The 18980-nt window shown below is 47.9% G+C and overlaps 2 protein-coding genes across 4 annotated transcripts; one reads left to right on the top strand and one right to left on the bottom strand.

Annotated features, from left to right (window-relative positions):
• Positions 1–135: 135 nt before the first annotated feature.
• HNRNPH1 (heterogeneous nuclear ribonucleoprotein H1) lies at positions 136–17860 on the top strand. 3 transcript variants are annotated; one of them, XM_082006160.1, is made up of 15 exons: positions 136–171; positions 776–886; positions 8704–8763; positions 9848–9985; positions 10871–11026; positions 11224–11367; positions 12896–13034; positions 14036–14214; positions 14433–14504; positions 14584–14717; positions 14871–15006; positions 15177–15260; positions 15396–15446; positions 16376–16468; positions 17071–17860. In XM_082006160.1, the coding sequence occupies exons 2-15, from the start codon at positions 838–840 to the stop codon at positions 17193–17195; spliced, it is 1560 nt and encodes a 519-aa protein (XP_081862286.1). In that variant the 5' UTR covers positions 136–171; positions 776–837; the 3' UTR covers positions 17196–17860. The 3 variants fall into 3 exon arrangements, with proteins under 3 accessions (XP_081862286.1, XP_081862287.1, XP_081862288.1); XM_082006161.1 differs by lacking the exons at positions 136–171; positions 776–886; positions 8704–8763; positions 9848–9985; positions 15396–15446 and having other exon boundaries at positions 10990–11026; positions 15177–15273; positions 16380–16468; XM_082006162.1 differs by lacking the exons at positions 136–171; positions 776–886; positions 8704–8763; positions 9848–9985; positions 15396–15446 and having other exon boundaries at positions 10990–11026; positions 14605–14717; positions 15177–15273; positions 16380–16468.
• On the bottom strand, positions 1816–7764 carry LOC309410028 (deoxycytidine kinase 2; the record flags this gene model as incomplete). Its single annotated transcript, XM_082006344.1, has 7 exons — positions 1816–1836; positions 3274–3373; positions 4926–5041; positions 5581–5728; positions 5996–6189; positions 6618–6733; positions 7665–7764. 7 exons carry the CDS (start codon positions 7762–7764, stop codon positions 1816–1818), a joined length of 795 nt encoding a protein of 264 aa, XP_081862470.1.
• Positions 17861–18980: the final 1120 nt, after the last annotated feature.

Below are 18980 nucleotides of genomic sequence, written 5' to 3' on the forward strand. Positions count from 1 at the left end.
GCTCCCTGCAGCTCGGGCCCGACCAGGCCGCTCGGCGCCCGCCCCGGCAGGAGGGGGCACGCGCCCCGCCGTGCCCCCCCCGCCGCGGCGGGAGGCGGGGCCCTGCCCACCTGACGGCTGCAGTGCGCGGAGCAGCCGATCGTCGCTGGAGCTCCGCGGCCGCAGCCCGCCGTGAGGGGGGGACTGAGGGGAACGGGGGCAGGGAGGGGGGAAGCGATCGGTGCGGCGGGCGGGGAGGGACAAAGCCGCCGCCATGTTTGAGGTTTGGGTAGGAAAACAGGCGAGGCGGCCTCTCGAGCGGGGTGGGGGGGGAGGGGTTGCCTGTGTGTCGAACCCGGGCCGCCGGGCTGGTGCGCTGGTGGCGGCGGGCGCACGGGGGTTCGCCGCCCACAACCGCCCCCCGCGGCCGTTGCGGGACCCCCCCCGGCGCGGCCAGGCTGCTTGCCCCCCCCTCCTTTCCCGGGCGGCCGGGCTCCTCACCCCCCCCCCCCCCGTGGCCACCGGACGTGACTGGCTGGTTTAATTTGTCACGCTGCCATTGGCTGGCGGGCGGTGCGTGACGTCAGGGCGCTGCGCAGCGCGGCCGGTGGCTATTTATAGGCGCGGAGGGGCACTGCGCAGAAGGAGCGAGCAGGCGGGTTGGGCTCGGGTAGGCCGGCGGCTGCATCGCGCTCCATCGCCGTGGGAGCGGGGAAAAAGCGACCGGACGGCCTCGATCCGCCCTCGCCGCAGCGTCCCTTCAGCGGCCGCTGAGCTTCTGTTTCCGTTTGCGCAGCGCCCGAGCGCCCTCATCGAGCTTTGTCTTCTCCCGGCCCCTGTGGGGAAGGCGCGGCCAAGATGGACCCTTGTCACACCGAGGAGACCGAGGGCGAGATCCCCGGCTTGGGTAAGGCCCAGCGGTTGCGGCGGGGGTGGGGGTAGCGGCGGTAGCGAGGGAGAAGTGGGGGATGGGGGAGGGGCGGCGAGGCCGCGGGGGGGAGGGGGGAGGGGCGGCCGGTCCCGCCCGATCCGGGGCCCTGGCGCCGCTGAGCTCCCGCCTCGGCGCCTGCTGGCGGCCGGGCCCGCGCGCCGCGGGATGAGGGAGGGCCCGGCGGCGGCCGCGTGCGCCGCTTCGCCCCCCCCCCCGCGTGCGTCGTGGCGGCTGCGGCGCTTGGCGGGGCGGGGACCGCGCTCCCTCGGTGGGGCGGGGGTGCTGCGGGGCTCCTGCCCGCTGTTAGCGGGGGGAGGGGTGGGGGGCGTAAACAAGATACGCTTAAATTGCAGTTTATTGCAGGTGTAATCCTTGCGACTGTGGTAACGTCCGTCCTTAAATAGACTAAATCCTGTGAAAACAGCCTTTCAATAAAGCAGAAGTTCAAAGGAAAGGTTTCTGGACGCCATAACAGTCTCGTCTTAAAATGGTGAACGATGCCAGTTATTGCAAAACAACCCTGGTACGGCGTCTGCTATCTATTGGCTGGGTTCTCAGCTGCTGATAACCGGTTAACTCTTCCGTTGTTAAAGCCAGTTACTAGTTAATACTAACTTTAAAATCTTTATTAAACAACGGAAAATATACACAAAATACATTACCAAAGCACTCCATATTTGTTCACTTTACCTATACAGAAAATTCTACCAAAACCCACACAGGTCAGACAAGCAAAAAAAAAAACAAACAAACCCAAAAGCAAACCATCTTTTGCTCTTCAGTCTTGCCTTAATAAGCTATACAGGTTATACTTTTAGTTAAAGTAAGTTGTCTTAAGAGAACACTGATTGTTAGGTTTAACTATTGAACTTCAGGCACTTGTCATTAAAATTAATTTTCACGTCTTAAGCCAGGAAAGACTTGACCTGTGAAAACAAAAAGCACATGTATTTGATGCATTAAAAGGAAAAGCTAAATCATTGGGCTTTTTCCCCTTTCTTGGGGAACAAATAGTTTGTTACTGTATAGTCTCCAGCGCTGTTCTGCCTCTTCATATAATTCATGACCTGAAATGCTTTTGACCAGAGCAGATGGCTGTGAACCCAAGCTTTTTAAGTTAATACTAGGTGGAATTGAGTAACTTAAAAAATAACAAGTACTTAGGAAAGGTAGTTTCTGGAATACTTTACAGAATATTACTTAGTTAAAGAAAAATGACTTTTCCTTCATTAGGGTAGCTCTTTCCTAGGAAGAGAGAGCTTGTCTGAAAAGCCAGAGGTCTGGTAGCACTTTGAGCATGGTGCTGTACCCCCTACCCGAAGCTGAAAGCATGAATGTAGCCTGGTTTGTAACTCCCCGAGTGGTTAATTGCTGGTTTCCACGAGGATGTAATTTAACAACAAATACCTCCACAACTGAACATTGTGCTCCCCTCCCCAGTTTATATACAGCTATTTAATTGAGAGAATCAAGCTTGGCTTGAAGGAGTCATTCTTTGGTAATCTCAAATTGATGAGACAGAACAAGATGGAGAAACGCGTTTATATGGTTTGATAGCAGGGGGTGCTGTTTTCCATCTTGCAAGAATAGTCTTGTTGGGGCAGTGGGGGAAAGGAAGGTTAAAAGTGTCCTGGTGAATGAAGTAAGTAATGTTACAGCTCTGCTTGGAGGGTTGGGGACAGGAGGATTTGGACACATACTTCCTAAGTCTTACCTTTCCTTGGAATTGGAAAACACCATTCTGACCCAAGTGACCTATTTATCATTGTTCCCTCAAACAGCTGTTGACTTTCCCTCCCAGTTCCACTTAAGTGCCACTTAATGCATTTAGAACTATGTACAAGGTTCAGTTGTCTCTGCATTAGTTCGATGTGTGGTGCTCTGTCCAGGAAGAGCCTAGATCCCTAGAATGCGAGACAGCATAAATAGCTCTAAGCTGACTGTAGGATTTCTCTAAAGACATCATGGCCGACATGAACTGGACAGTATCATACTGTGAGGTATTTAATGAACAGTGTGGCAGTGCAGAGTTAGTGGAGAATAGTCTGACAACTCCAGCTGCTCTGTACTTGCATTCTCCACAATGGCCCCTCTTTATAAAGCGCCCAGTTTTCCTTTGAATTAAGTGTGAAGATAATGAGGTAGGGTTTAATGTGTGAAGGAAAGCAAAAAGCATTTTCTGCAGCTGTGCAGCTTCCTAAGTTTGTATGGAGGAGACTGACTATACTAGCCCCAAACAAATACTTGGTGATGGCTAAATTCTGACTTTAAGTTAATAAAGGTGACCAATTTTAAGAATGTAAATTGATAACAAAGTTCTTACTGCAGAAGGAAAGCAGATATGAGGAAACATTAATACTTGCCTTATCAATCAGGTACTCCTGCTTAATCTCATCATTCTTAAAATCTTCATTAACATCCAAAACTAGAATGGGAATCTCTTTAAGGTTCTCAAAATCAACTCTGTTAGATGGAAGAACATAATGCTAGTAAAAATGTTTTATACACAGTTCTTTATACCAGTCCAGCTCTTCCAGTTGCTTTGAGTCATCCTAAGGGTGCAGCATTAGTCAGATCACCACATGCACCTGAGATATTAATGCTGATGCCCATGACTTAACATAAAGCCCAAGTCAAGCCTGTCCTTAATTGCTCTTGTATAACCCAGTCAATGTTGTATCACTATAACTTCAATTTCTTTCACAAATCTGGCCTTTTAATATGTATTTTATTGTACAAATAGGGGAGGGGAAGATAGTTTATGCTGCTTAATTTCCTTTACCTCATTCTTTTGGTTATGGAGTTAATTACCAGGAATGTGATTTTTGATAAGCGGGAGTATTTTTTTTTTAAATATTTGCCATGTCTCCCCCACCCCTTTATGGTTACTGCTAATCCATTTACTAAGATGCAGTTTTAAAGCTTCTTTTGGTGGGCATGACCTCTTTAACAGGTTACAAGACTGGTATTTAAAATGGCTCAGAGATAAGCAAGACCATTTTGGCTACAGGTTAGGAGCAGATGGGAGCTATAGTTGTGCAACTGGATGTACTGTTCTCTTAAAGCAGTAGTTATTCTATATTCCTATGTGAGAAAAGCATTTCTAAAATGCAGTCAGTGTGCTAAACAACATTCTAACTTGTGTTTGCAGCCTTAAGTGTTCCTATGAAAAATACAGGAAATGCTTGCTCACAAGTTTGGAATGAGTACACAATGTAAATGTTCCCAAAAATTCCACAGTATGTGGTGCCTTCTTGTTTCCTAAGCATTTGGGTCATTCTACAGGCAACTTAGGAAAGTAGATGTGACTGATAATGTACTTTTCCTGGAATTGTTATGCTTTCCATTCAGTAGAGTATTTCTGGCTCCTCTAAGGGAAATTCTAAAGTCTGCTTTCACATTTAGAGGTGCCTTGCATGGGAAGGAAGTTGGGGGGTGAAAGTATGCAGAGATCACTTAGCTGCTGACTGGGTTTCTTGTGTGTAATCGTACTTGCCAAAAGCCTTTCTGATTACTGTTTATTTTGAAGCTAGGGTTAATATTTAAACCTTGTTGAAATACAGTCAGCCCAGTTTAAAGGTAGTGGGGACCTTGCCCTCCCTTACATTGGAACTGGAAGCTGCTTAGTAGATAATGTGGCCACCCAAACAGAATCTCAACTCTGCCCTAGTCCTGTGTACTTGCAGTTACCAAAATTCATATCCTTGCTGAAGTTAGAGCTATACAGCTTTCCACCTGAAACTAATACTTAACAAAATCTGTAAATGAGATGAAGTTCCATCTCCTGGCAATTTTTGCTTCCCTGCCAACAGATGACCTTCTCTTGCATATAACCTAGAGTAATCAATCATCCCTGTGCCAATAAACCTGGAATGGGTCTAAAGACAAGTTCTTACAATTGTGTCTGAGTGAAGCTAGACTTAAACCTTAGTTTTATTCCTAATTGACTTTAGCATGAGGTAGGAAAGAGCCATGCCTCTAAGTTGAAACTTGCCAGCAGAAAATGGGTTCATACCTCATAGTCCTTTCCATAAGCCAGGTTTCATGTTTATAGTGGAGGTTTTCCAAATACTCGAGCTCAATTCCTTGTTCCTCTTCTCTTCCCCTCATCTGTAGCCTTTCCATGCATTTCTGGCGGGGGGTGGAGGGGGGTGAGGAGGGAGAAAAAAAGTAGAAGCCTAGACATTAATCTTGTCTTGAAGGCTAAATCAGTTAAACTGATCAAGTGGTCCTTAGATGGACTAACGTTGGACACTAGTGAACATTAATTTTGAATGCTTGGCTGAACATGTGAGTTAAATCTAGAATAACTTGTCTTTAAAAAAAACAAACAGACTTGAGCCACTTCAGCTAAATGTCAGTAGTTCTTAAGTAAAAGATTGTCTTCAGTTCATGACTGTATGGGAAGGGAGGCCAAACTTGATTCATAAGTTCAGTGTCAGCCTTGGATGCTAACTGAGACTGGTTGATGGTAGCAACTGTAACATCTGCTGACATCAGAACAGCAGCTCAGAAGGCTGGGGTTTTAATTTGGTCTCTGAATGAAATCTGAATTTATGATGGACTTCCCATTCATTTGGGGTGGGGGAGCCAATTCAGTGTTAAGATACTGCAGTATTCTGTCATGAATACTTGGGGTTTTAAGTTGGAGCTGAAAATTGTGAACATACCTGAGGTGTGGTTCTTAGGTAGATCATGCCATCCAGTTCTATATCTGATTCAAACTGATTCAGAAGCCATGTGTGCCAGTCCTGATAAATAGCCCACTCTGTTTCATTAATGTTTCCAGACTCAAACAGGTTAGAAGCAAACACATATCTGCAAAGAAAGACACTAGTCTCATGCCAGGAATGATCAAAGTGAGCAACTGGAACACTTCTCACTAGAATCAGAATCACGGTACTGAAAAAATAGTTGCTCTTACAACTGCAAAGTACACCTAATGCCATCCAGCTCTCATGTGTTTGATCAAACCTGCCCCTTGCAGATACTACTTTAGTATCAGGTGTTTCCCCAGCTCCATCTTTGTGCATAAAGATCTGGAGCTTTTAATCTGAATTCTTGTTCCACTGTGAGAGTAATTACCTGTCACTGTACACAGATCTCTCAAAAAATTGCACTGGATGTTCTGCTTCTTGCAGCTTGGCTGAGACAGGTTTTAATTGTGCTCTTACTCGGCTCAAGCAAGCGTAAGTCTGAAATGTGTAAGCCCATCTTGTGGGTTTATCATACAGCATTTGAAGTAGATTTCCTCCGCTCTTCTGAGATGTTGAAAGTTCCTAGGGGACAAGAGACAAAACTTAATACCAGCATATGTGCAGGACTTTATTCCTTTTTCTTAATTCAGAATTTTAAGAATTCATAGCCTTTTTTTTTTTCTTCAGGAAACTGCTTAGGCATAAGAATAGAGATTTGTTTCTCAGCTGATGGTAGTCTTCATGACAGCTTCTTTGGAACTCTGTGAACAACCTATTGTAGACTTCAATGTCATTCCCGTGGAGTAGGGGTGGTTATTTGGAATATGCATTCAGTAGTATCATCTTAAGCAGCCTTTACTATGAGTGTTTGATCAACTGGTGTGATAGTGGGGATGACTCGTGCTCTAGACTAGACATAGCTGAATTTTGGAATGGCTCCCTGGCTAATCACTGCAGTTTCTTCTGTGCTGCATCTCTCTCCCCAGGCTTCCCAAATCCAGCACACCTACCTTGTACTCATCTTCAGCTGTCTGGATGTTGCACCACTTGGCTATGGGTTCGGGGATGATCTCCCACTCATCGCTGTGTTTCTCTAGCAGCCTGACAAATGTTGACTTCCCTGCAGCTGCAGAAGATTTGGAAAGTTCACTAAGGGTGTGGATTAGACTGGTTTTACTGGTAAAGATACAGTGGCAGCTGTGAGGTTTCTTAGAGGCTGTAAGGCAGGGTTGCTTGCAGTGTTTGAGGTGTGGAGCTGCACGAGACCCCGGGCAGGCCTTGGGCTGGGAGCAGGGCTAGGCGCTCGGGACGGGCTGGCGGGACCGCCGGCACTGCGCCAGTGCACCTTCCGAGAAAACGGCTCTAATCTCCAGGGCCAGAAGGCCGCGCCTAGGCCGCGCAGCCGATAAAGAGGCTGTGCCTCCATTTTAGGAGCAGGCTGAGCCGGGCGGGGCCTAGCGCGGCCTTGTTCGGGAGCTGGCGGAGGCACGGCCGGCAGCCGCGCCTGCGCGGCGCTGAGGTGAGGGGAATGCCGCCGCGCATGCGCGGTGCGGGCGGCGAGCTGGCGCCGGCGGGCGGGTGACGCGGCTGCGGGCTGGAGTGCCGCCTACAGGCCGGGCGCGCGGAAGGCGGCCCCGTCGCCCTCGATCCTAAGGCCTGGTCCCTGAGCAGGCGGAAAGCGCGCAAGCGTCCCCGGGGCAGGCGAAGGGGGTCTCCTGAGCCCGGGATGTTCATTCTCTTAAAGCCCACGGACACCGCGGCCTCGCTGTAACGGGCACCTGGCCTGGGCAGGGCGGTGGCTGTGGACGGTGGGATGGTTTTTCCCCCTTCCCCCGACCCCGGCGATGGCCCCAGTTTCCGAGTATCGCCGGGAGCGGGTCTCGGCCCGACGGCAGCGGGGGAGCGCCGGCTGCGCGTTTCCCTCAGCAAGACCCGCAGGGCGGGGTGGACAAGGCTCCTCAGCCGCCCCTCTCCCCAGGCTTCTCCTCCGCGCCCACTCAGAGCGCTCCCGTCCTGCGGCCCCAACTGCTGCTTCCGCCCCCCGTCACCGAGCTCACCGATGTTCCCCTCGATGGAAACCTTCCTGAGGCGCTTCTGGAAGCTGGAGTCGAGGCAGCTGGCAGGGCTGCGGCAGTGCCGCTTGGCAGGGGTGGACATGGCGGCGCCGAGCGGGAGCGCACGGAGTTCTCGGCTGCTCCGGCCCACTTAAGTCTCCCGCCAGCCGGTGGGCGGGATGGCCGCCTCCTGCCGCCACTCCCCGGGAAGAGGCGGAGGCGCGATGGCCTCACTGCTCCTCCCGCCCGGCCAGGGGGGCGCGGCTGCTCCGGCCAAGGTGCTGCCTGCGGAGTTTTTTAAAATGGGTGTTTAGCAAGTGAAGTCGACCAGAGCTGCTTTGTTCAGGAAGTTACCGTAAACAGTTCCACTTCGCGATTTGATTTGCATTAACGTAAACGAGTTCTCCATGTTGTTTAATTTACAGGCATAAACCTGAGTATCTTCTTTTTTTCCCCTTTTTTCAAAAAGCCTCCAGCTTGGGGTGGGGTAGTTAGTGGTGTGGGTTGATATCTGTTAAACTAAACATTTTATGTAGTTATGTGAGGGATGAGGTGTGTAGATTTGCAGGCAGGCAGCAAAATGACTCAGCCAAGGGCCATCAGTTAGTTTTGGCATTTACTGGAAAGGAAACATGCATGGAGGAAGGGTTAGTTGCTGCTCTCAGCAGCTTTGCTTCTTGGCTCCAAAATTCCTGTGTCAGTGTTGGCATGCCTGGGGCTTTATCGAGTCTGCTGAACTCTTGGCATGGGTTCTCTATCACCTGCATCGGCAAGTTGAAACACAAACTGCTTGTTCTTTTCCTGGGTAAAGAAAGGGGATGGAGGATTCTTAAATGATAGTTTTTACGGGTGTAACTATCTGAGGCTGTGCTGCTGTAGTTATTCCTGTAACTTCTTGTTGTCTCTATGATAATGAGATTCAGGGTGAAACCTAGCTAGGTCTGGTGTGTTTGGAGGAGATGGGAGGGAGTTATATTTTCCTTTCTTTTATGATAATTGTGACCCATGTCTCTTCTTTCCCCATCTCCTACAAACACACCAGGCTTCAGTGACCGAAGCGAGCAGATTGTTTCACGTGGGGTAGCGTCAGCATTTGAAGCTGGTAAGTGCTAGTTCCCACACACCTCTTTGTTGTTCAGCCAGACTCTTCGGTCTCCGTGCAACGCGTGCCGTGCTGGTGCGGGGGGCGAGTGTCGGTAGCGGGGACCGGCCCCCCGCCCCTCGCGCACACCAGCGGCCCCGAGCAGGGCGCCGGAGGGAAGACGGGGCGGTGGGAGGGAAGCAGCGTGCGGCTTCCGGGGCATGCGCAGTGTGGAGAGCGGCGCTGAGAAGCGCATGTGCGCAGGCCCGGCCCGCGCTCTGCGCGGGAGTCAGCGCCGTGGCTTTGTTCAGAGGGGTAGGCAGGCGACGCATGCGCACCAAGCTACCGGGGGCGGGGGTGGTGGGAGAACGTAGACTAGCGAGGACGCATGCGCAACCTGGCGGGAGCGGCGTGGGGAACGTTTTGCGTAGTGGGTGTGTGTCCCGGGGCGGAGGAGCGCAGTGGTACTACAGAGCATGCGCAGTTGTGTCCTGCGGGGGCGGGGCAGGAGCCCTCCGGGTGTCCATGCGCATGCGCCCCGCGCCTCAGTCAGCCACGCCGCAGCCCCTCTCGGGAGCCGGAGAGTGGCGCGTGCAGCCCGTGCTCCTCGGCCGCCGCTCGCCACACGCCGCTCTCCTGCCGGCCGCGGGCGCTGTGTGCGTCGGCGGGGGCTGCAAGCAGTCGGGCCCACCAGGGCAGTGTTTGGGGCCGGGGTTCTTTGTGCGGCGGAAGGCCCGGCCCAGCGGAAGCGGGAGTACCCGCCGCCATTTCCTAGCGCGCTCTCGCCACAGGCTCGCCCGCTCGCTGCCGCCTGACTGGGACTAGGCGCTCTCCGGACAGCGGATCAGGCTCGGAGCCCTAGAACCACCGCGGAGCCCCACCATGTGTGCGTGCGGGGATGGGGGCTGGGCGCGGGCCGGGGGGGCGGGCCAGGCGTGCGCCGGGCGGGAGCGGCTCTGTGTGTGTGAGGTGGGCAGCGGTCCGAGGTAGAGGAGGCTCGGGGGGGGGCAGGCACAGGCCAGGGGGGCCGCCGGGCGCTCTGAGGGGGTGCGGGTGGCGGCCGTGCTGTGCGGCATCTCAAAGGACCTGCTTTGGTCTTCTCCAGCAACCACAGAAGCCGAGACAGAGCCGAGCCTTACCCCCAGTGTGATGCTGAACACAGAGAGCAGCGAGGGATATGTGGTGAAAGTGAGGGGGTTGCCTTGGTCCTGTTCCACTGAGGAGGTGCAGCGGTTTTTCTCCGGTAAGCAGAAGTGTGGGGAGTACAAAGGTCTGAGAGGGGCCGGGCTCTGTTGTCAATTCTGGGCTCCTCGTGGGAACACTGCAGTGAGCAGTTCCAGAAAGTGTTCAGGGAACTTCAGTAGCTAGTGAAGTTTGTAATGCAACAAGTGCCTCGGGATGTAGTGTGGAAAGCTGTGCTTCTGCTAGCAGGAGCTAGACAGAAAGGAGCTTAGTCTGGGAGTTGCTGGGATAGCCACAACTGCCTTAGCTTCTTGAGCAACTAGAAGAGAGAAGCTTCCGTTTTGAACAAAACTTCAACAAAACTTCAAAATTCTTGCTTCAGGTTGAACTAAGTCAGTTTAGTTCTTGGTCCTGTCCTAATAGGCTCTCTGGTGTTAAGTGTTTAGCGTGTCATGTCCTTCCCCCAAACTGTTAGCACCCAGCAGTAATAAACAGTGGTGATAAATACATGCTTTCTTCAGTGACTGGAGATTTTAAAGCTGCTTCAGTTTAGCATATTGGACTTGGTTCTGATGTAATTCATTATGCTTACACTGATTGTTACTATTCCTTATTTTACCTCATGTTGATGAGAAAGTCTAAGTTACGGTCAAAAGCAGATAGCACATTCAACTTGCATTTGATGCAGCAAAGCATTGAAAACAGCTAATTTGCATTTATCCTTAATGTTTTGGTAATATTCAGATGTGACAAGAAGGGTAATTTGACTTTAGTTAGTCCATCATTGGTCACTATAAAAGTTGCAACAAGAATACTGCTGCTTTTGTTGTCTTGATATAACTTGGTAGCTGTTAGTTTTTTCCCTTTTTTGAGAATATCTGAAGCTTAAAGTCACAATGTTCCTGAAATAATTAAATAAATTCTGTCATTCCTGTTTCATTTTCAGATTGCAAAATTCTAAATGGGGCTTTAGGTATCCGTTTCATCTACACCAGGGAGGGCAGACCAAGCGGAGAAGCATTTGCTGAACTTGAATCGGAGGAGGATGTGAAATTGGCACTGAAAAAAGACAGAGAAACAATGGGACACAGATATGTTGAAGGTTTGACTCAGTTGGTCTAGTAACTGACTAAATGTGTTTGTGCTTGGTGGGTTTTTGGTTAATGTTTTTCTGTCTCTTTAAAATGCATGTGAAAGGACAAATGGACTTGTATGTCATAAGTTGACTAGTTTCAAGGCAAATGGCTTTTAAAACTGTTGTGCATTCCAGAATGCATTAATTCTAAGTGCCTTTTACAGTTTTCAAGTCAAACAACGTTGAAATGGATTGGGTTCTGAAGCATACTGGTCCCAACAGCCCTGATACGGCTAATGATGGTTTTGTACGTCTTAGAGGACTCCCATTTGGCTGTAGTAAAGAAGAAATTGTACAGTTTTTTTCAGGTATGTGGGATAAAAGTAGTAGCTGTAGCACTATTGGTCTATGCTAAAAAGAAAAAAACCAAACCACACCAAACCACAAACCAAAAAAAAAACCCAACAAAACCACCACTGATTGCCCAGTAGCATGTCTAACAGTATACTGATGAGTATTAAAAATAAGCAATTCTTCATTAGTTAACTGGGCATTAGGGATCAATTCCTAAAGTACTTGTTAACTAAATCATTGAAGGAACTCCGGAAAGCTGCTTTAATTTATACTCGGAGGGATGTACTGTTCCAAGTAAGGATAGCAGAAAGTGTCTTGCTTTCTAAATTAAAAATGAAAATTCAGATGGGAGAATATTTCTACCCAGCCTTAGCTGGTTCACACTGTTCAGTGAAGGATGTAGAACACCCTTACTGCCGGGCTCAGTACAAGGAGCAGGATCTGAGAAAGGGTGCCCATGATTTCTTATAAACGTAGATACAGTATTGAGTAAGTGTCCAGAAAAAAAACAACCTGCTAGATCCTACCCAAGTATGGATTTCCCTCCTCTCTCCTCCCCTTCCTGGGGCGGGGCGGGGGGGGGAACCCTTAATGTTGTCTAGCTTAAAGTTTTTATGGATGAAGAGATAATGTCTTGTATTGACTCACTCTCAATTTTTTGCAGCTGTTGCATGTTTTAGGAACTGGAATACTATTATAAATGCCTAAGAATGAAATCTGTTGATTTATCTAGGATTTAACTTGGTAGTATTTTCAAAGTAGTAGATTTCTAAATGTGTTTAAAATTAGCTGGAATGTTTTGCTATAGCAAGGTACGATTGAGCTTACTGTTTTGCTTTAAAATGCAGTAGAAATATTTCCAATTTTACAACTTAAGAACTTGTTTTTTGTTTTCTGAATCAGTAATATATTGTGAACAAGAAAATTCCTAAGCATGTGCATTTTAAATTGTTTTTCTTACATGGTTAAGTGATTCAAGCTTTAAAAACTGTTAATGTGCTTAATATACAAAATATGCCTCTTCTGTTCAGAAACTAGTATTTTTGAAATTACTTCATGATTTTTTCTTTATTAAGCACTCATAAAAATGAATGCTGAAATTTGATGTTTGCATAAAACTGATTATTTTACCTGAGTTACTTCTAGTAAAAATACTTGTTATCTATAAAGCTGTTTAACTTGCTGTGTTTGAATTTAAGTTATCTTAAAATTCATCTTAAATACTTCACAGAATTGAAGAGGTTTGCAATAATATGTGAACTTCTTAATGCACCCTGCATTAGATGCTTTATCTGAGGAGTTGTCCGTGACACTCAAAACATTTCTGTGCTCTGCAGGGTGGGTTAAGAATGTAAATTGAATGGTATGTGGTCATGGATCTCTTTGTTGACATGCTTTTTCTTCTAGTGTTCTAGAATCAACATACCATTCATTTACAAGTGTTAAAATTCTGGTGTATTTAAAGCTATAAGAAAAACTCATGACTGGGCTTGTGATGTTAATATTGCCCCCCTACTGGGGTTATTTGTCCTTGGGTTGAAGGGTTGGAAATCGTGCCAAATGGGATAACATTGCCGGTGGACTTCCAGGGGAGGAGTACGGGGGAGGCCTTCGTGCAGTTTGCTTCACAGGAAATAGCTGAAAAGGCTCTAAAGAAACACAAGGAAAGAATAGGGCACAGGTGGGGATGGATGGTTGGTTGGCTATGTCACTTTTCTTATGGTAAACAATTAAATCCATATTCTCTCTTCTGAAAGTGTTTTAACATCCAAATAGAAGTAGTATTTGGCCTCTGACTCGGAGATAAAGATATTGCTAATGTGTGTATGGCACAGGCTGTTTGGATCTACCCAAAAGGAAAGACAAAATTGGGCTAAGCTTAAGTGTGCTTTGGGAACTTGGTAATACTGGAGGAGTGCAAAACTTGATAGCTTGAAAGCGATGAAGTTGAGAGACTATGGCTTTAACTTCTCAAATAGCACCAATTACGCATTTAGCTCTAAAGACATGCACAGTACCCCTATTACCATAAGAAAATGTGATACTTTCTAAACTTGTTTTATAAGTTGAAATGTAACAAATTTTCTTACCATATTAATCTTCAATGTAATAAGCATAGCTTTCAAGAAATTGTCACAAAGGGTTTTTTATTCTATTTTACTTGTGACTATTTTTCATTGAAGCATGCACTTTTTGCCTACGCTCAATCACTGAAGCATAGGCTGGGTTCACTAGCACATGCAGAACTTTTTGTAGCATCCTGATGGGTTAAAATCGTGGTGGAGACTGGGTTTTTAACCCTCTGTTTACATTGCCACATGAGCAAAACAGTGCTGAGTTGAGTGGACGTCAGTCCCTCCTGTGTATGTTTTTTGACTAACACTTTAAATTGGGGGGAGGAGGGTGGGGAATCAATATTGCTCCCCCACCCTTAAGGCTGGGATACTGTCAAGTATGAGGAGCATGTAAACCCTTCAGTAATTGTAATTTCTTGAAAATACACTGATTTGAAAGTAATGTAGTGCTTATAGTATGTCATTGCCTACATAATGTAAAGAAACCTGGCTTAAAATAGACTGCCAGTTTCGAGGCTATGACTAAATGGCTTGTTGTAATGTAAAGTTGTGAGGTATTTGTGGAAGGAATTAAATACTGACTTTTTTTCTGTGGCAACACTTGTAGGTACATTGAGATCTTCAAGAGTAGTCGAGCGGAAGTGCGCACTCACTACGACCCTCCGCGCAAGCTGTTGGCAATGCAGAGACCCGGTCCTTACGACAGACCTGGTCTTACACGGGGATATAACAGTCTTGGTAGAGGAAGTAGCTTGGAAAGAATGAGGCGTGGAGCTTATGGAGGAGGTAAGTACACGAAGTCCAAGAGGGAACTGCTCATCTAAGAAGCAGCAACACTTGGACCTGGTAGTGTCTCCCCTGCTTTGTAACTAGTGGTTTGTATATGTCCTTGGCTTGATTTCTTCTAGAAGAAATGGAATGTTCTAATACTCGTCTGCAGTTTGTTCATGTATCTTTGGATCTTTCTGTAGTTGAAATGAACATGTTGTCCAATCTATTTATAGGTTATGGAGGTTATGATGACTACAATGGGTATAATGATGGCTATGGTTTTGGTTCTGATAGATTTGGAAGAGGTAAGATCTCTCTAATAGGAATAGTAACTGAACTTTCAACATGTCTCAAAAGAAACTAAAATACATCTGAAAGACCTAGAATGGACTCTTTTCTCTGCAGGGATGTCGGACCACAGATACGGCGACGGGGGATCCACCTTCCAGAGCACGACTGGCCACTGCGTCCACATGAGAGGTCTGCCTTACAGAGCTACGGAGAACGACATCTATAATGTGAGTTCCAAATCTGCTGTGTTCTTAAGTGCATGGTTTTAAGATTCAGTGATGGTTACTGGACATGTCAGCTGTACTGCAGTTAAGAAGTGCTCCAAGGAGCACTGAACTGTTGCATTGGTGCGTTTTAATCTGTGTGACTTTCGTATGTAGTTCTTCTCACCTCTGAACCCTGTAAGAGTACACATTGAAATCGGACCAGATGGCAGAGTAACTGGAGAGGCAGATGTTGAATTTGCTACTCATGAGGATGCAGTGGCCGCTATGTCCAAAGACAAAGCAAATATGCGTAAGTACGACTGTCCTGAATACGTGGCTCTAGTCAAATACAGCACTGCAGCAGAGTGCATCTGCTGTAACTGGAATGCCAAAGGTTTTATTGCAGCCTTACTTGCAGTGAGGTGAACTGTGTATGGGTTTGGTGTGTAACGCTCTCACAGCGAAACTTTCTTCTTGCAGAACACAGATATGTAGAACTCTTCTTGAATTCTACAGCAGGAGGAAGTGGTGGTGCCTATGGCAGTCAAATGATGGGAGCAATGGGTATGTCTAGACAGTCTAACTGCGCTTTTAAACAAGCACTTGATATTTTATGAAGCTGGCTAATTCTGTACAGCTCCTGCTTATTCTATGCCTGGCCTAAAAACTGAAATTCAACATTCTGTCTTAATCACACAGTCAAGGAATCGGAAGGGGTAGTCCAAGATTGGAACACTAGCACATTGCCAGGTATATAAACCTTTTGGGAATACATTTGAACAATTAATAGGTTGAATAAGCTGTGGTGCTGAATGTGGTGTGTATGCTGGGATGAGTGGCTCCTGGAAGTGTGGTGGTGTGGAAGGGAAGTGGGAGATGTCTGTCCTTTTTATTCTTCCCTCTCCCTTTCTTTTGGAGACCATAACATAGGCTGGTGATGGAAGATGTATCTGTTGCACAGAACCTGCCTTTTAAGCCTGGTCTTGGTGGTGAGGGAAAAATCTATGTGGAATTTGGAGAAACAGTCTGAATTGCTCTAGCAAACACTAAAATTGTTTGAAAAATCTAATGTGTGTTTGCAATAGAAGTCTAAAGCCACCACTGTGTCTGTAAAGCAGATACTCTTCTTGATACCTGACTTGCCTTGGTTTCTTAGAGATTAAGGTGGTGGTTGGTTTCGGGGGGTTTCTTTCTTGAGGGTGTGGGGGTGGGAGGGGGTGTGTGCATGTAGATATGCTGCTGCTTTTACAGTATCTTGATTACAAAATGATTGATGTCTAATGCTGATATCTTAACTACAGAAAAGTGTTGTGGGCACGTAGACAAGTGGTGAGGTGAAGAGCAGTGGTTAGTAAGCTCAGTTAGAGATCTCCTTTAGTACTGCTGTGATGTGCAACCAGCAGCAAGCCTCTGTCAGGACTGTGTACAAATGCCTAACTCCAGTCTGTGAGTCGGCATGCTGCCTGATAAGTTCTTGTTGCTGCTTGAGTGTAGGAAAGTCTCTGGAAGCCTGATCGTGTTCTGTGAGCCTGTTACCTTACTTGGAAGGAAAGTTACCTCAGTGAGTGAGCAAGCTAGTGCCAGAGCACAGGGGCTGTTGGCCAGGTGAAGGGTGGATTTGTTGCTAAGGAGCAGACTTGACAGGTGAGCTCTTAACGTTTCCATCTTTAACTTGAAAGGAAGCCAATCCAGTTATGGTGGTCCCGCTAACCAGCAGCTGAGTGGGGGTTATGGAGGAGGATATGGTGGCCAAAGCAGCATGAGTGGATATGGTAAGAGCATTTCCTCACTGGTTTTAGGTGGGCCAAGCACAGCTGGCTTAGCATGCCCTGAGGTGCTGTTCACTGGGGTGCGGATGGGGCAGCACGAGCTCTGGTGAAAGTTGAAGATGTGGCGATGGTGAATTTTAGAACTAATGGAGTGCTGGAGGGGAATGGTGTCACAGGAGGAACTTGGGGGTGGGGGGATGTGGGAAATTGTTCTGAAGGGGGAAGGAAATGGGGTAGGAGATGCCAGTCTCCAGACTCCCATGCCTCTAACTCACCTTCTTGGTGTGGAAGCTGGAGACCACCCTGCTTTAATACCTGAGTCGGGGGGGGGGGGGTGGGGGGGGGTGGGGGGGAAGGGGGGGGGAGGGAGGGTGGAGGCAGTGGTGGAAAATGCTGAACTCGGATGGAGGGTGAGACAGAGCTGGCTCTTTCGTTGAACAACCGATGAACTTCCTCTTGGGTACGGAGCTGTAAACTGACACTTTGCAGTATTGGGCACAGTGGATGGTGTTTACGAGGTGGCCCAGCAAGGACAGGCGTTGGGGGAATGCTGCTTCGAATCGGCCTGAACCAGCCGTCAACCTGCTGTCGGTTTTCCCCCTCAGACCCCGGGAGCCAGGGCGCCATGAACAGCAGCTACTACAGCAGCGGGAACCGCGCCTCCATGGGAGTGAACGGCATGGGCGGCATGTCGAACATGTCCAACATGAGTGGTGGCTGGGGAATGTAACCAATCGCTGACTTTTGGTCAAATCTTTTTTAAAAAACAAAAAAACAAAAAACTAAGTTTAACAGTTTTGCAATACAAGCTTGTGATTTATGCTTTACTGTAAGTGAATTCAGGATTGTTATTTTAAAACCTTTCGGGTTCAGTATTTTTGAACATACAGAAATTGAACATTCATCTAGGATGTAATAACCAAGTTGAGTAAAGACTATAACTGTTAAACAATTTTGAGCGTTTCTCAAGTTAGTTTTGTTGTAGGAGTGTATTTAAGCAGTAAGCGTATTTAGGTTAAAGCTGTTCGAATTACGTTAAATGTTGCTCTTATACCATATTACATCCACCACTGTTTTGAATACATGTTGAAAGAGACATGCTTTTTTGTAAAGAAACAATAGAGGAGCTGTGTCTGAAATTCAAAGTGAACATTTGGCATGTTAGTTCTAGTTTATTTCTTTTAATATCCTGTAAGGCACGTTAAAGCTTTTTTTTTTTTAAGTTAATGGGGGAAACATGTTGAGACGCAATACGGCTACTTTAGGATTTTGGTCTTGGTGTTCGTATAAAATTCTGAGGCCTTGATTTAATCTTCCATTGTATTGTGATTTCCTTTTTAGGTGTATTGCGCTAAGTGAAACTTGTTAAATAAATCTTCCTTTTAAAAACTGGAACTCGGTCCTTCTTGCTTCCAACTTCTGTGGGGTAGCTGCAGCTGCAGGAGTGCCTCTAGTGCCCCTGCTCTGAGCCTTGTCACTACTCCTGAGGGCAGCGCTCACCAGAAAGCTGCTACAGGGACAGCTGTTTCTTGGGGGGGGGGGGGTGTCCCCACTGCTACAGGGACAGCTGTTTCTTGGGGGGGGTCCCCACTGCTGTGGGTGCTGAGTGGGGGTGTGTGTGGAGTGCTGCGAGGGCTGGAATAGGGGCAAGGGGCAACTGTTAGCTGCAGGCACTGCTGGAGCCAGTGTGCTGCATGGGTGGGTGCTGCAGCTTTCAATAAATCCTACTCTTCAAAGAGCTGGCTTGAGACTCTGGTGATAGAAGTAGCTTAGCTGAGCCCTGACCTTCTCCCTGAAATAATATGGACTCTGCTCCCATGCAGTTGCAATAGTAGATTTAATTGCTGCCCTTTAATTAGCCATTCTTCCCTAAGGGTTAGAAACTTCCTGCAGTGAAAACCCCATCATGGTGTGCAGCAGTGGTGCTAGGAGGGGTTAAATCTCAAGCACTTTGCTGCTGTCTTTACTGTCTTGACAACTGGCTTCCCCAAGGGGCTGCTGCAGGCAGTCATGAACCCAGGGCTGGGGCAGTGCCAGGCCTGCTTTGTGCTGCTCTGAATGGAGCCTCCAAAAGGACCTGCACAGCCAAAGGGCTGTCCTGTGGTGCGCAGGCCTTACTAAGCAGCCTGGGCTGCCTTCCCTGGCCCCCTCCCTCATTGCCATGGGTGTAAGGTGATGGCTGCCAGCCTGATGCACAAGCTGTGCTTTGGAAGGGTGCTGAGGGCAGCCTTGCCCAGGCTTGAGAAAGTGACCAGCAGAAGCTGGCACAGCCCTGTCTGGTTAAGGCAGCTGATGGAGCACCTGCCCTGCCATGTCATGACAGGCTAAAGGGTGCCTAGGGAAGCACAGAAGCAGCTGGTTACCTCTGCAGGGCATTGGCTTTATCTGGCACCTTCCAGGAGAACACTGAGCATGTGTGTTTGTCTGTTGCTCTAGCTGGAGCCTGGCTGCAGCCATGGCTGTATAAGAACCTTCTCTTCTGGGACCTGTAACCAACAGCTGTTAAAAATCAGAA

Source organism: Phaethon aethereus, assembly GCF_964289735.1.
Source record: "Phaethon aethereus genome assembly, chromosome: 14".
Lineage (NCBI taxonomy): Eukaryota > Metazoa > Chordata > Aves > Phaethontiformes > Phaethontidae > Phaethon > Phaethon aethereus.

Bases quoted from the DNA above. Each gene is read 5' to 3' on its own strand.
- HNRNPH1 (XM_082006160.1), top strand. From the start codon at position 838: ATGGACCCTTGTCACACCGAGGAGACCGAGGGCGAGATCCCCGGCTTG. The intron at 15,261-15,395 runs GTATGTCTAGAC...TTAATCACACAG, and splicing joins TCAAATGATGGGAGCAATGG to TCAAGGAATCGGAAGGGGTA. The intron at 16,469-17,070 runs GTAAGAGCATTT...TTTCCCCCTCAG, and splicing joins AAGCAGCATGAGTGGATATG to ACCCCGGGAGCCAGGGCGCC.